A 17,124-nucleotide genomic window follows, 5' to 3' on the forward strand; every position below is an offset into this window, starting at 1 on the left:
TTGGACAGTTCTTCACCATCACAAAACAGGGCCATTCACTCTGCTGTTAAAAAAAACCCAAACTCACACACATAAATTCTGGATATTAATTAGCAATCATACAAGATAGTAAGCTGGGGTTTTTTGGAAACAAATAAATTTGTATTTTCACTTGATTTACTAGTTCTATCAAATATTTACATTATTGCTTTCCAGTTACTCTCTAGTGTATGTATTAGATATTAAACACTCAGAAAATATTTTTGGTTTAAATTATCATTTATTTCATGTTTTTTCACTTTTTACTACGTTCTCCATACAAATGTTTTTCTTTAATCTGTAAGACTTTCAAAACACCGTTATTGCAGTCATCTACCTGTTAGCTTGACTTTTTATTTCATTATCAGCCATTAGGCAAATAAAAGGTAAGTCATATAATCTAATTTTGTTAATGGAACTTAATGCAACTCTAGGCAATCTAAAAATAAGTAAATAACCCCGTGCCTTTCCAACAACCATAAACAGACTGTAATAAGGCTTCCAGAAAATACACCTCAGAAAACAGTTAGAAGTGCAAAAAGTCCATAAAGTAAAGCACACGGATATGCAATAAGAAGCTGCTGTCCTTCCATAGCCAATGCAGAGGTAAAAATTTTGGAGGCCGACAAACTGCACCATCCAATAATAAACAGAGCTAACAACGATCCCAGGATCCCCCTAGGAGAAAAAGAAAAAAACAACAAACAACAAAAGAAACACGACAGAATCCACTTGTTAGTAAACGTAGCATCAAATCTTATCAAACTCAAGTTCATGTCTAGCAACTTGTAATTGGTAAGGTAACAGTCACTGGGAGAGCCAAGGACTGACTGACGTAATGAAAGTCAAGCCTGAGAAACAAATTAAAATAGTAACAGGAAACAAAAAGGTAATTTCTTGACATGGAGCAAAGCAGCATCTTAATCAGTAGTACTGCTAAAAGAACAAGTGCATTTCCAAATAAATCTTTGGGGCTCCAGCAGATGCAGCAGTTGAAGTTTAATTTTAAAGTCAGAAAGATCCTATTGCAGTCAAAATCATCTCGTAGAAGCTGTTTGGATCTAAAATGATGCTACAAACCTACTCTTCCATCAGGCAGCCTGATGACCTGGTGAGGATGTGTTTTTGTAACACATGACATAGGTTTTAAGTGTGCCTTGGACTTTGAGGAGAGGCTATGAGGCTCTTAAAGAATTACACTGCAGCTGACCGTGCAGAAAGGTGTTGACTGCCTCCCAGGAGAAAGCTCTACTGGTCTTTTAAAAAAGGGTGCATGTTGAATAGAAAGTAAGGGATGGGAAAAGAACCACTGAGGAAAAATATTTTGCTCATCCTGGCATCCTTCTCTGCATGCTGGAAGGATGGTGGCTTTCCACACTGCCCCTTGGTGACAGCTGAGCCCTTCTGAAGTTACGTTCTGCCACGTCTCAGGCGCAGGGTGTCCTGGAAAACTGATGATTATGGGGCTATGGTCAAAAGACCCCTGAAATATTCCTGCAGGTTACAGAGAGCTCACTATTAAACCTGGTAGGAACAAAATCTTGCCAATAAATAACATTTCACATATGCTTTATTTGCACTCTGTATTTGCAGCCTGCTTCTGTAAAATGCATGAGACCGTGCGCGTAATACGCTGCTAAAGTACGTAATGAGATCGGCTGCATTATACGCTTTCACTGTGTCAGTCTCAAGGACGTGGAGAATGAAGGAACCTCTGCCACTTGCTAAAGGACTTCCTGGTGCCTCACTATTCCAAAGTACCAGCACAAGAGAACCACAAGTGGAAAACAGACTACCTATACTTACTTAGGTCCATTTATCAGAAATAATCTCTGCTAATATTATTAATGCAATTAAACCATGATGAGTAAAGTTCTCCATATTTAATCAATTTAGTTGATTTAATGTAATCACAACACATAGTTCATTTCTCGGTAATCCAGTCTCCAGGCTAATAGGCATTCTGTGTTGTCAGCTCTTGGGACTTTGGGGGAGGAAGGAGAAAATTGATTTTAAGGTGACTCAGCATTTCACTGCAATGTCAACCCATTAAAAATAAAACATTAAAGACTATGGGATTTAATATCCTCAGTTTAAGTGTTCTTTAAACATATACAGTAGAATTCAGGAAAATTACACTGGGCTCTGTGAACCAAGTTCCTGGCCTTTGCTCCAAGTGGAGATGATAAGATCCCCACTTAACCAACTAGTCAGAAATTCAGAGGTGGTATGGATGGCTCTTTGAGCAGGTACCATGCTGGCAGAGGGATGGGATGTAACAGGAGCATGCTGCGCGATGACAATTTTCAGCTAGTATCATGACTCTTTTGGGGGCTATCACAAGGTAGTACAATTTAAAGCCATGGCCGTTCTGCCTTGCACTGAAGTCCAATGGCCTCTCATGGTTTGTTCCAGGACTGGCAGTGAGGAGGATGGAAAGGTGACATAAAATCGTATTGGAGCCAAGAGGTACTCCTGCGTACTTAACAAATTCAGTCCTCGATCTAACAGCATGTTACTGCCAAAAGGAATGGTTTAGCTTTAGCAGAGAGTTTGTGCCTGGCATATCCATGAGGGCCAAATCCTCAAGTATGAGAGAAGGGCAAAAGGCAGATGTCATGCTCATAGTCACCAAGAGGACTGTAGGTGTACTAGCATGAGATTGAGTTGGAGGGACAGACGTGAGTAGACCCTCTCTAGTCCTCTCTCTCACAACCTGCAGACGTGATCACCAAGTGGGTCCTTTGCATCATCTGGGTCTAAGAATTCCTTTCTCCACCTTTACACTCATTTCCTTCACTGGAAATGGCTTGACCACTCTTTTCAGAGGTTTGATAGTAAAGAGTTGTTTTTTCCAGGAAAAAGTCTGCTGAAGTTTCTCCCCAAAAGGAGATCGAATCAACTTGGACTCAGACATGTTATCAGCATAGATGGGCACAAACAAATCTGTGTCCATGCAAGTTTACATAAGAGAACTTATTTTCTCTTTGGTACTATTCAGCACCCAAAACATTCCATATTATGTTTTATTCAGTTACATTGAAATAGCTAATCATGAAAATCAAAATATGTTGGATTAGTACGCATCTTTGCAATAGATGTATGCATTATCTTACATATATTTTCTATGAAAACATTGAATTTAGTTCTTCACACTTTGAAACAGAGAGAAATAACATTTTTACAAATACTAAAAAAAAACATGAATGTATTGCTGTCTTTCCTTTGTGATTTTAAATAAGTTTTTCAAATTAAAAATAATGAAATGTATGTTGGATTTAAAAGTTGCCACTTAATTTTAATAGCATGTTTGTAATAGTTAACCTTGGTACGTGCTGTGTTTAAGCAGTTTCATATAGCGAATGAGAAAGAACTGCAGAATCCTATACATAGGCATTTAATGTTATCAACTCATTCCAGAAAGAATGGTTTAATTTTGCAAAGGCTGTATAAACACAGTATGGTATTTATAGATTTTCAAAATATGTACTTTCTGTAAATTCACAGCATTTCACAAATGTGCAGCGTGTGTTTGGGGATTCCTTGTACAGACAACAGTACCCTGCGCAATTGTAACAGCTGGTTTGGAGCTCACCCCATCTGTCCAATGATTATGTATCTGCACCTTTTAGTAGAGTGGATTATTAAACAGGTTAATCAAGAAAATATGGGAAGTGTAGGAGAACAGAGAACAAACGGCTTCTTCAGTGTGGCTACTGTTCGTCTCGTCAAGGACAGCTCAGAAACACTTTAACACATGGAAGATGGCCAGGTTAACCCCTCACAGCTCCACAGGAACAAGCAACAAGGATTGTGCCAAAATCTTCATCCTGTTATATAATTTCCTTAAAAAATATCATATACATATCTAAAATTGCTGCTTTTCCAAAGAAAACAAACACGGGCGCTTTCTTATTCATCAGCTGCCAAGTGCCATATGTTACAGATTGGAGAGTTAAAAATGTGACTGAACAACATAGACTAAGAAGGAGAACCATTATTAATAACATGTCAACGACGGATAAAAGTACTGCTCTAGGCCTTCAGGCAAGACCTGGAGCTTCCTTGTACTTTGCTGTATGCGAACAGGGAGGTAAACACAGTCTGTATCTCAAAAGCCTTACCAAACGAGGAGGAAGGACAGGCTTGCATACAAATTTCCTATTCATAGGCATATTACTGAACACCCACACCCACACACAGATACATACGCCACCACACAGTTGGTTTTTTCAGAGTTTTCGGTTATTTTCAGGTCTGCAATTACACCACAACTGTACCTCAGAGTATAAGACTACTACATCTTAAACACTTGTTCTAATGCTCCGAATCATTAAGGGCTGCTTGATTATTTCATTCTGTCATACAGAAGTCAGTCTATAGAAGGAAAGGAAGCATAAGGATGGGAGTCTGATACTATAAACAAAAAAGGGAACAGGAGAACCAGCTATATAAAACCAAACCATGGCAGGCGCTTTTCAAATCTACACCTGAGTTTGGCCACTGTTGGCTCTGCAGAACAAAAATCACATCCGAGGCTGCTGCAAAAATCAAAGACACTCGCAGTCCAAGTTGGAAACAGTGAAATTAAGGACTCGTATTAAAATGAATACATACCACCCCTCTCAAACACAGTCCAGTTTTGTCCATTTCCACCTACACAATCAAACAAAATAGAGTCTTCCTTCACAGTTTCAGAAGCCAAAATTCACTAAATAACCACTTACAGAATGTTTTGCATAACACCAGCCTTCCGTCTTACTGTCTTCTATATGATTCCTGTTGCCATAAACTGGTACTTACTGTAGTGAGAAGATGACCGCAGAAGAGGACAGGATCACCATGGGTAGCAGACAATAGCCCAAGACACTTGCAACGCAGCCATGCGAGACTCCTGGGACGCTCATCAGGTTCAGCAGGACATGCATAGCAAGGCATCCGATGGCACTTATGCCATACACGTAGCCAAAATGAACTTTTCCTGCCTGGAATAGATATGGGTAAGCATGAAGTGCCAGAAATAAGCAAGTGATAGCAAAGCGGTGGGTGAAGACAGAAGGCAAGCACTAGGTTTGTTACTTTTTCTTGCTGGCGCTCCCTCTCTGTTTCGCCTACATCAATTTAATTGTAAACCACAGCTGACACTTTTGAGTGATTTTTGCATCAAAAAATTCCAACGTACAATTGTGGGAATGTGCTTGTCGCTAATTTAAAGTTTTAGGGCTGTTTCTCAGTCTTACGTCATTGGGCTCTGAACAGCACAGGAATTGATTGGGGAGACTTGGGAAGGTCTAACGGGTAACAAACTGAAAAGAAATTATGGAAAGCACATTTTAGTGTTAGGAAGGATCTTTCCAATAGGTGTGTATGGGGCTGTGAAAGTGTCCTGAGTAAAATGACGACCTGATTTACTTAGTATGCTTCACGTTTTATTACAAACCTCCAGCTGTAAGAAGACCTGCCAAAAACTAGTAAAACTTTGCTGAAAGTATGCTGATTTTCAGGGTAAATGTGTCCATTCTTCCCTGTGACTATCATGAGAAAGACATATCTCTGTGGTTAGAGCAATACAATGCGTTCATTCAAACACAAACCTGAGTAGTAACTGTCAGCTTGTGTTCCTTCTTTGCTCCAACGAGCGAAAAAACCTCAGTTGTCTTTTTCTTCCATTTTTTTTTTACTCCTTTGTGTGAATTTAGAGCCTGTGAAAGATACTAGCCTGACAGGCTGGAGCCTGATGTTTTCTAATTTATACACAAAGGTAGTACAACACGCAGCAGTGGGCACAGCACCACTGATTTCTTCATCTCCTCCAATCATTTTGAAGGATTACCTCCAGGCACGGGGGCATTCTTCACTCACAAAAATGAACACTTACGAAAGACTTAAATATTTCTTCTCTCCTTTCAAAATTTTAACAAATGAAATACTGGATGTTGGCTATGCAATATTGTCATTTTCACATCTGTACATCAGAAATAAACTCACACATCAGAAATAAACAGAGATTAGGATGAAGATGTTTTTGTTAGCTTTGTCTTGAAACTTTGTATCCTAATCATAACAGGTGCTTGTGAAGGAGAAAGCTCAAACCTGAGACTCAACCCTTAACTCAGGACATGCACATCTATATATTGCACACATTATATATTGCATATGATAAACCACATGAGAACCAAAATTAACAGAGGGTCTCAGTTTCCTCATCAATTTGTACCTTATGGTTGGATTCTCTTGTGATGGATGAGGCAGAAACATTATTGAAGCTTTTTTCATAGTTTGCAATATTTACAGGTCTCTCTTTCATGATGGTTAAGGAGGATTGAGAAGACCTCCTACTTTACTTATTCATACATTTTAATAAAATCTGTGGGAAACCAACTTTAAGTACCCTCCTTTTCTGCCCCCTCTCTTCCTGTATCCATTTGGATGGAAACTGATCACTGGGTGCCAGCAGTATTTGAGCTGGACAGACATAAAGCAACGCAGTGGAGAGAGCCTCACCCAGTGATGACACAACCTGGAAGCCCTAATGTTGCAGGTTGGTGACATCTCACCAGCTCTAGCTGGAAAGCAACGCACGCTTAGGTGAAAGGCAGCCTCAGCTAATAAGACCTTCCTCTACATCAGCACCCTTAGCCTGTTTTCAGCTTGACCTGGCTCAGTGCTGAGCTCTCCTCTGGTTCCAGTCCTCAAGGTTAGGTCAGGTACAGCCAGGTTGCCCATATCCTCACAACATCTCGAGTGCTGGCCTTTTCCCCATCGTTGTGTTCCATCATAAAGGAATAATATATTCCTGAACTAACAGAGTAAGAAATCTTCCTATTTCGGTAGAGTCCTTTGCTGGCATTTGCATACTACTAGTATAAAATTATCAGGAAAAATTGCTTCACTGAATAAAATTAATGATAGCTAGGGATAGTGTGGCAGAGCAGTACTACCTCAGATTATTATCAATTACAATTTCAGTTACAATTTCACTACAATAAAAGATTTGTAGTGACTTTAACATCTGGGATGGTTTGGGCCATCGTTTACTTCAGACCAACTAAGGAAAGCTCTGTCTCAAACATGCAACAACTACAAGCTTGTATTTTAGACTGTTTGTTTCAGTATATTTAATTATTTCACACAGCACTACTTAGCAGCTTAATTTAAGATTAAGAAATTACTGAGACAGAGATGAAGAAAGCACTAGCGCTAGCATCTAAGTGAAATCTCCACTTGGCGACATGTTTGATTTGTGGTGCAGGGTAACGGGAGAGAAGAAAAAAAGCAGCTGAATATGTTGGTTCCAATGCTGGTCTTTCTTAACATATGTAAATGTATTGACTCACACATGCGGGAATACTCCCAGTTCACAATGATGTAAGCAAAACCAGAATCAGGCTTGATTAGTCTGGCAGGCTTTGATGAATCGAAAGAGCTAAATTAGTCCTGCGGAAGGAACAAGGTTAGAAGAAAGTCAGACTTTGTGCGCTTGTTTGCATCTGCCTGGCGTGGGTACTACCATCCTCAGCTTAAGTGGATGGGGAAGTCTGATTTCGTACAAATGACTCTGTAAAATGTAAAGCAGCTGAGGCTCCAGCTCCTGCTAACTTTTGCACTGCCGTTGTTTTTCTATCTGCAATGGAGCTGCCCTGCTTTACGCCGGTACGAGGAAGATCAAGTCCTGCTGCCAGGCTAACAACCCTTTCCTCTTTTTCTCTCTGCTCTGAAAGAACTGCTACCATTTCAAGAATATCTTTGCATATTTTTCCATAGTTAAAAAGCTGAAACTAAATAAAAATTTATAAATTATTTTTGGAAACAAGCTCTGAACCGAATTATGTTCCTGGTGCTATTAGAAGAGAACTATTCAAGTACAGAAGGATATCATAGCTTACACAGCTGAAGAGCCACTTTAGTATTCAAATGCATCCGAGATAAAATGAGCAGGCTGAATTTATAAGATGGCCTATGGAAATCCAACAGACTTATTGCTGTGAAGTTGTGGCACAAAACCACTAGATTGTATCAGAGGAGTTCTGCTGGCCTAAAACTGGAGCCCTGAAAATAGTTGTTTTTCTAATGACACTTGAAACATCTAATATCCCAGAATAAATATGGTATTTAAAGTACTTTATTTTGACAATAGTAGTTTAATATTCATTATAATTGTTGGCTATCCAGGGAGCAAAATCAGCAGCAACCATTTTTTTTTTATTATTCTTTCTTTCTTTTAGGTATTCTTCCATTTTCCGGATTATAATCAATTCAACACGTTCTCCTTTTTTAACCCTCATACCTTTATTTCTTTAGGTGGAAAATAGCCTGTCTTCTCTAGTTTCCCACCTTCTTTTCTTTTTATTCCCTTTCCTCCTGCCTCTTCCACCCTTTTAAGAGATTTTTATTTTTATAGGCACATAAATAATAATAATACTTGCATTCATATTGCAGTTTGCACATTCAGGGTACTGCACTGACAGTACAAATTGAGTAAGAACTTGCAAGAGTCTTCTGATTCAGCATTATTTATCACGAAGGAAATGGGGAATTAGAGTGCCGTTTCTCTCACCTCAGTTGTTAGAGCAGTAAAGCCCTTCCCAGAATGGTCCCACCTTATTCCTGTCTGATAAATTGCTGCCGACAATCAGAGCTGTACTTTAGCAGCACTAGAGAGCCCTCATCGTCAGTGATAAATAGATGAATTTGGAGTAGTATGCAATCCCTGTTCAACTTTCCTCCTGTAGGAAAGCTATGCCCATAAAGAAGAAAGAGGTTAAACACAGGCTACAATGTTTTGTTGAGCAGACGATGTAGAAAAAGAATATAAACTAAGAAAGCACCAGACAAATTTACAGGAAGGTATTGCAAATTTGTGGCAGGGGAGAAAAGACTGTTTCCGTTTTCTTTTTTGAATTATTTTAGTTATATAAAGATAATTTTTTTGATACCTCTGCACTCTCCAAAATAATATTGAGATAGAATAATTTCAAAACAGTAGCGAAAGTGTTAGAAAAACTGGGCTGGTCTACTATGCCTTTTTATTCTGTCCTTTTAAGACTTATTGTTAGGGCCTTACCTAGCATGCATTGCCATGCTTCAGGTGTTCAGAGCCTTCCCAGGACATACACTGAACAGATCTGTCCTTTGTTGATATTATCCCACCCAAAAAACGGTCTGGTCTTTAATTTCCACTGGAAGTAATACATCACTTTACCTGTGTTACACCTACATTACATTTAAACTTTACGCATGTACTTTCAAAGCATAGACACTTTTTAATATATAATCTCAGAGCAAACGGCGGCAAATGACTCATTTTATGCCAGTACCATATCTTCTGCAACTTCACATGCATTATCACCTAGGCATTAACTTGTTAGAAAAGAAATCCCTTCAGATTTCTACTACATCCTACCAGCAGCAATGTTGCTCCAAGGGCCAAACAGAAAATCATAGGTCCGGTGAGGTCTGTCTCATTCATAATGTTGCTATCTGCGGGCTTCATTGGATTTAGAACTGTTAATGTTTTTTGCCATACATGCTCAAAATTGATCCCAAGTTCTGCAATGAGAAATTCCAGGATTGTTAATTGCTCACAAGAAAACAACACTTTTACAGAAATCCATTAGATGCCACAAAACTCAAAACCAGCAAACAAATGCATCACTTTAATGAAGGTAATATTGCAGCATGACATATTCTGCCTGTAGTAGGAACACGTTGTCCCTGCTATACACCCAGTATTAAATGCAATTTTAGGTAGTGAACCAAAAAATGCCCTCAGCATTTTTGAGTTAATATTTGTTTTTCCTGTATTTAAAACACATATATCTAATGTCACACTAACTTAGACATAGAAAAATATGCTAATTAACAGTAACTGCAGAATTCAAGATACTCTAGAACACCCAGGACAGAGATATATGCTTTAATTCTGGCAAATCTGACAAGACATGTGTCTTAAGTCTGAACTGCCAGAGGCACTTAAAAATGACATTCTTCCCTTCAAGGCAAGTTAATAATACTTTGTGCAGTACTTTATAAGCTTTTCTGCATTTAAAAAGTAAGTACTGAGGACCCCTAGAAACAGAACAAAATTCTTCCTCATTAAAGTCAGTGGCAATTCTGCCATTAACTTTACTGGGGCAAAGATTTCTCTTGTAACTTCTGTAGAAATACTTCAGCTTGCAAGAGTAATCATCTTCCCTGAGATGCTCCAGTAAGGGAAAAGTCAGGTTCAGAACTGGGTGCCAGAATTATTGAGACTGACAATGTGTTAGATATGTTTGGAAAGCCAAGTCTTTACCTTATTCCACTGATCCATCATCTCGATCTGAGCCAAAACATTATACAAATAAAGTTATTCTATGTTAAAACGTGTGTCTTTGGTCAGATTTATGTGGTACACAGATAGGAACATCTCTGAAGCCCTGCAGATCAGAAGCAGCTGTATTTCAACATCCTTTATGCAGGGTGGGCTACCTGTGGAGTGAAATGCTTGGAAGCCTGAGAGATAGAGATCTAGCAGTTATCTGTATCAAACAGAGTGATCTCGCTGGTTTTAAGGCAGTAGTAGTACCTTTTAAGTAGTAGAAACTCCGCTTGCCTTCCAGCATGCAAAAGCAGGCTGAATATGCTCTTTTTATATTATGGTGAAATAATTACAAACAAATTCTCTATTTTTTTTTTTAATGTAGCACAAGTATTTTGTAAACTACAAAATCAGCCACTAGCATATAGGACGGTTCAATCATCATAAAGAATGCTATTGTTCATGCAGTTAAATGATCAACTAATTGAAGCTGAAAGCAGCTTTCTCAATTTCTTTCCCACTGAAACAAGCTATTTAGCATCTTCAAACTATTAAATTTATTATTAGATATGCAAAAATGATTATTATCAGTATTTATTAATTATAGATGCTCCAATATGAATGCAGGATAAACACAAAGTGGAAAAAATATTTGGAAATGTGAATGCAAAACTTATTGTTATACTGTCATCTAGTGGTAGTAAAGTATATGCTATATAATGCCATAAGGCAGAACGAATTCATGGCAAATTCAGATAAGAAAATGTAGGTTTGGGGGCCAGGGGCTGTTGGCTGAAGCTGGCACAGCCAGGCTTGCCAGCTCGGCGCCAGCTCCGCTGTAGTTTCTCTAGTGACTGTCAGTAGCGAGTCACCCACGTTGTCCGTGGTTTTATTCTTACCTTCTAGCAAAGGAGGTTCCTCATCTAAACCGTCAGTGTAACTAAGATGAGAGAGAGTGTCGGGACTGTACGTCGGCTGCAAAATCTGACCCGTGTAACTCTGAGAGGACGGAAGCATTTCCGACGGAGCGAAAGCACCAGCTGGAGGTCGCTCCCCTGCCTGGCTCCTAGGACAAGAAACAAATCACAGCAAAACCAGTAACTGCCACCAGCAACTTCACGACAGCTTGAAGCTGCTTGCCCATGGGCCGTGGTTTACATTTTCAACTACTTTCAGTTTGGGGATTTTGGAAATTTTCTGGGCACAGTAACCGCTGCTGATGGCGGCGTTGCTTCCCTTCACTGCAACCTCCTCTGAAACCAGGCTGGGCTCCTTGCTGGCCCGCCAGCGCGTTGCAGCACATCGCACCTGCTTCTGTGCCCATCCAGCTCAGCTATAACAGCACAGGCCCCAAGATGGGGGTGAGAGGAAAGGGAATATAGGAGCTGTGAGGGCACCCACAAATTTAGGCACTCCTGACTTTTCCACCAAGCAGCCTGGTGACATTCCTCAGATACGTCCATACTGCAAGGAAGCCATATATTTAGATAAATTGTCCTTCTTCTTGAATCTGAGAAAGACCTTAAAGAATTTCTAGCAATGTGTGCCCAAAAATCCACATTAACAACATGAAGCTCAGTCACTCCAATCAGATAAAGAACCTGTAACATCAGTACGTAGAAAAGTAGCACGGAACCCAATCCTTTATAAAGAAAAGTTTAATTATAAATAATTCTGCCTTGAGGAAAGTCTATATGATCTCTTGAAGCTCTTTCCTACTCTATTTTCTGTGATTCCCTAATTATTAGTGTATATTATTTTATTTCTGTCTGACCTGGTGGCATAAAACACATCTGAACTCTTATTTGACTGAAACCAATATGTATATAACAGCTAGTGACATTCAAAAAGGCTGATAGTAAAAACGAAAAAACAGAAGAAAGCTAGGAAATAGTAAGGCTATAACACAGAACAGCCCAGGAACTGGTAGGGAGAGCTAGGACCAATCTCTCATCCTTTGATTTACATTTCAGTGCTTTGACTAAATCCATTCTTTATTTCCTGAGGTTTTCCAGAGGGGTGGCACATCCTCTGTGGAGCACTGGCATCATGAGTGGGAGTGACTAAATACCTTTGTGGGGCACAGATTTTTTTGCCAGTTGGCCCAAATGCATGGCCAGGAGGAAGACTGTTGACTTGAGCTGATTCATCCCCCTCCACAAGACCCAAGGCCAGCCAGATCCATCAGCTGCTGAATGGGGAAGCTGCAGTAATAGCCAGCCTCCTACCACACAGTCCTGTAGGAATCTCCTTAAATTCTCAGAATTTCTTTCCCTCAGAGTCCCTCTTCTAGGGGCAGAAGTCACCAACAGGTTTAAAAAAATATAAGAAAAAAATGAAATAAGAAGATTCTTCCTGTCTTTCTACTGCTATGACTTGTATTTCTCCCCTAAAACATCCACTGTATTGATTATGCAATTCTTTTTTAGCAATTGCATGCTGGTTTTTGTCATTTATTTAATTTGAGCATTGAGATATATCACTTTTTTCCTCTCTTTTTTTTTTTTTTATTTTGTACCATACTTACTTTCTGCTTCCATGGAGGTTTTCATTAGACCCATAACTGTTGTAACCTTCTTCCTGGTCATCTATGGTATAATTGGACTGGTAAAAGTCGACGTGAAACTGCTCGAAATTTGACATTCTGGTTGGAAAAATGATTGTAAGTATTGATAAAATAGCCTTTGCAACAAGCCAATAGCTATGTTTTAAACTATCCTAAACTGAAACGAAAACAACAAACCTTAAAGTCACAAACTCAAGAGAATCTTTCCATAGAAATGCATGATAATTTTGGAAGTGACAAAACCGGACTCTTTACTTTCATTTGTTATCACAAGAGAAATTAATCTTCTGTTACCATTCATTACTGTATATTAATTTACAGGTAGTATACAAGACTTCCTGTCTTGTTAATATTACCAAAAATAACTTAAGTAATTTTGAAAAAAGATATGCATCAAGTAAACCATTGATTTAAGCAGTTCATTTTCCTACTGTAATGTCTGAATGCTCAGAAATTAATGTTTTTAAAAAGTATTTTTGGCTTCAAAACCAATTACTATGTTCAACTGTTATGCTTTGCACTATTGTACATGACCATCATAAACCACCTGAAAAATACAAATAGATTCACAGAATCTGTGATTTGTATTTAAGAACACCATCGCTGGCGTATTAGGAGTACCAGATAAACATTCTTAACTGGTTAGCTACATGACCTTGAAGAGGACAGCATAAAGAATGATTGATTGGATAGCAAAGAAAATACAGTAGGAATGAAGACGCACGTCTTTCATTCTTGCTGACCCATGGTTCTGCTCTGCAGGTACAGACTGATTAGATTAAAAAAGGAACAACTCGTCTATTTTCCCTCCTACATTGTAATCAACCTAGGATGGGGTTGTTCCTGGTTTTGTAATGACTCGGATTTTGCACACACTGGGCCCGTTTAATGTATCCTGCATGTAGGCAGGGACTGGTTGTCTTGGTCATATATAAGCAATAAAAGAAATCAAGCATATCAGTTCTGTAAAATATCATGTCTCTTTCAGCATTATAGAGTGTTTCAAATTGCAAAGATAATTTTACTAATTCTTAGATTTGGTCTAGGTGCTTCTTACGTTATTAGCATGGCTGACTATAAATCCACAAAACAGCTTCAAAATTGCCAGGTCTACCAAGACAAGTAATTCCGTGCCTTGAGTAAGAGTATCCACAAGATTACAGGACCGACTCCATTTTGCCTCAGTGTTACCTTTATGCTGAGCCACAGGCGGCAAAGCCATTACACCTGCTCGGAGCAGCGCATCGGTTCAGGGAGTCCCCGACCACTGACGGGCTGAGGCTGGAGGGTACCTCTGGGGATCACCTAGTCCAATCTCCTGCCCAAAGCAGGGTCCCCAACACCAGGCTGCTCAGGGCCATGTGCAGACAGGTTTTGAAAAGCCTGGTTTTGCCACCTTTACTCCCTCCCGTCAGGTGCTTATATTCATTGATGAGATCTCCCTGAGCCCTCTCTCCTCCTGGCTAAAGTTCTTCGGTGATTCAGGCAGAGGTCTGAGCAGGATTTGCCTGTAAATGCATGGATGTGAGCATGCGTTCCACCGCCTGGCCAGCATTTATGTAGTTAAACTCTTAAAACACATAGAGCAGTTATATAACCTGACCGATAATCACAATCATAGCCAATTTACTTAGATTTTCATGTAACATATTAATCTCCCCCAACATTTCTCATTTTCTTCACTTTTGCCCTCTTTTCCAACTTTCCAAATGCCATTGGCAAAATATGCTTTTCAGCTCACAGCTACCTTCACAGTTTTCTCTGTATTCATCAAGGACACACTGCTTATGGAAAAGATCTTTGCAAATCTCTTTGTAAGGTGAGTTATAAAGATTAGTATTTCATTAAGGACTTAGAAATGCTGCACATTGAAGATTCTAAATTGTATCCCACAATCAGACTAATCCGTGGGGACCCAATTCCTACATTCATGTAGAGCATTCAAAGTAGAAGTTATTCTTATTTTTGACCAATCATGCAGAATGTCCAAATTCAGAAGAGAAAGGATTTTTAAATTGTAAATATGAATTAGTACAAATTAATTGTACTAAGCTATTTTCTGTGGTTTTATTTGGAATTACACACCAGTTACGCATTTATTCAATAAAGATTTCACAAAGAATATGATTTTAAAAACTTTAGTTGGTACCTGTACCCCAACAGTTCAATTCTACTAAGTCTTTAATGTTCTTTGCTGTCACTATTAGGAATGAAATTACGTAATGAGGTATGCTACAATCTGTATAGAAGAGTTTAGAAAAGATAAACTTATTTTCCAAAAGAGTTTTGAGTTAAGATTACTTACTTTTTGAGATATGTGATGAGAATTCCAGTCTGTGTAACTTACATGTTGAAGAACACCTAAAATATCCTCTTGCTTCAACAGGGATGAGCTTGGTGCTATTTATAAGATTCTAAATTTGATCTTTGAACAGATGCATATGAAGGAAAAAAAACCCACAACCTGTCAATATCATGACCAGCATTTAGCAAGAGCTAACAACAATAAGCAGAAAGCGATAGGAATCTTCAAGGCAAGCGGAACAAAACGAACAAATACTTTTCTATATATTTTAATCCAATAATCTAGATCGTAGTTTAGAGCTTCTTTCTTAAGAAAGTAATTATAAAGGTCCTGGTGAAACCCTCGTGAGCTGTTAGATATTAAAAAGTTTTAACAATATATAATAACACCTGTTAAATGAGTAAGGTAAACACATTTATTTGGGAGTGTGTTTCTATATATTCCCGCGGGGCCAGGTCGTTCCACTGGACCAAGGCCAGGGCCCCGCTCTCCAGGTACATCTCCCTGCCACATCACTCCTCCAGGAGCTCTCATCCATCTGCAATGCAGCCCCAGGCTGCCAGAGGGTCTCCTGCAGTGAAGCACCCATCACACCAGAATCCAGGAGAGTCAGCTTAAAAGGCAGTGAACTCTGCTCTGCTCTTTGAGGGCTTTTATTGAAAGTGCAGGCATTAGATTCATGGTTAATCTTTTTCATGCAATGCTCAGCGTGATATCCCTTTCGCTACCTGACCCACTATGAATTAGGAACCTCTGTTCTATAATCCTGGCTGCCAGAAACTTGTAGTGCAGTATGGATTTTGAAATAGTACTTAAACTTGAAAGATAGCTTTTCTATTTACACATGCTTTAGTAGCATAGTTAACCAGCCACAGCAGGTGCTGCCTTTTTTACTCATTTATTAGATAGTTACCCAATGAGTGTTTGGGCTGGTTAATTTAAAGAACGGCACATTAAATGAGATGTATTATCAGGCCATTAATCTATGTCTCAGGTGCATATTAAATTCTGTGAGGTCAAGGGCCAAATGACTTCCATTTCACTAGGAGAATAATCATGCCCTGTTAGCGCGTGACCTACAATGATATGAAAGAATTATTATATAGGTGGATTTTTAAATAAGAAAAAAATGAAATATACCAAGTTTTCACTTGGGATATATGTCCAAAAAAGAGCCCAGAACTGAAGGATGGTGAGAAGTAGAAAAATATAATAACTGTTTCTGCTAATTAAGGGTAATCTAAGTATGGTATTTATTACAATTATTGTTAAGCCTTCCTCATGCTGTTAAATTTCTCTTCTGCCATTTCCAGAATATCAATTCATGTTGCTACACCCACTAAGGTGAATTTTCAGTCTCAGTTCTTAGCAAAATGCTAATCTCTACACTGTCTAATCATCTCAGTTTAGATAATATGGTTTTATCTTGTTTACACCAAATCAGTGGGAAGAATGATATAGGATTAACTTCTGTCCTTCAAGAAGGTATTTAAAAAATATATTTTTAAGCATAGAAAAATCCTGATTTAGTAGGATTAATTTAGTAATTACAAAATTGACTTGGTTACTTTTGTTATTTTCAATTAGAAGAAGTTATACATATATAGACATATATTGCATACAAATATTTATACATATATGCATATTCCCAGATAAGAACTGGGAATAATTATCAGACAAGGCACTTCAGAGAAGGAATTTAAATAGAAAAAAATACAATGACTAGTAGTGGGGAATGGTAGAATGATAACTTAATAGCTGTTCGACATATCACAGTTAGAAAAGAAAGACACCTGAAAACTAAAGAACAAACAAACGAACAAAAAGAATGAAAATAAAATTGAAACATATATATATTCCCCTCCATATATAAAATTAAAATATACTTTATTGTACATATTATACATGAATTATACATGTATACTAGGTTAATAT

At 38.5% G+C, this 17,124-nt stretch overlaps 1 protein-coding gene across 1 annotated transcript; it reads right to left on the reverse strand.

Moving 5' to 3' along the window:
* Window positions 1–533: 533 nt before the first annotated feature.
* Window positions 534–12,961, reverse strand: YIPF7 (Yip1 domain family member 7). The gene is made up of 5 exons (XM_009978129.2): window positions 12,846–12,961; window positions 11,218–11,384; window positions 9,422–9,567; window positions 4,822–5,003; window positions 534–696 (listed from the first exon to the last, which is right to left on the reverse strand). The coding sequence occupies exons 1-5, from the start codon at window positions 12,959–12,961 to the stop codon at window positions 534–536; spliced, it is 774 nt and encodes a 257-aa protein (XP_009976431.2).
* Window positions 12,962–17,124: the final 4,163 nt, after the last annotated feature.

The sequence above is a fragment of the Tauraco erythrolophus genome, chromosome 5 (genome assembly GCF_009769465.1).
Source record: "Tauraco erythrolophus isolate bTauEry1 chromosome 5, bTauEry1.pri, whole genome shotgun sequence".
Taxonomy (NCBI): domain Eukaryota; kingdom Metazoa; phylum Chordata; class Aves; order Musophagiformes; family Musophagidae; genus Tauraco; species Tauraco erythrolophus.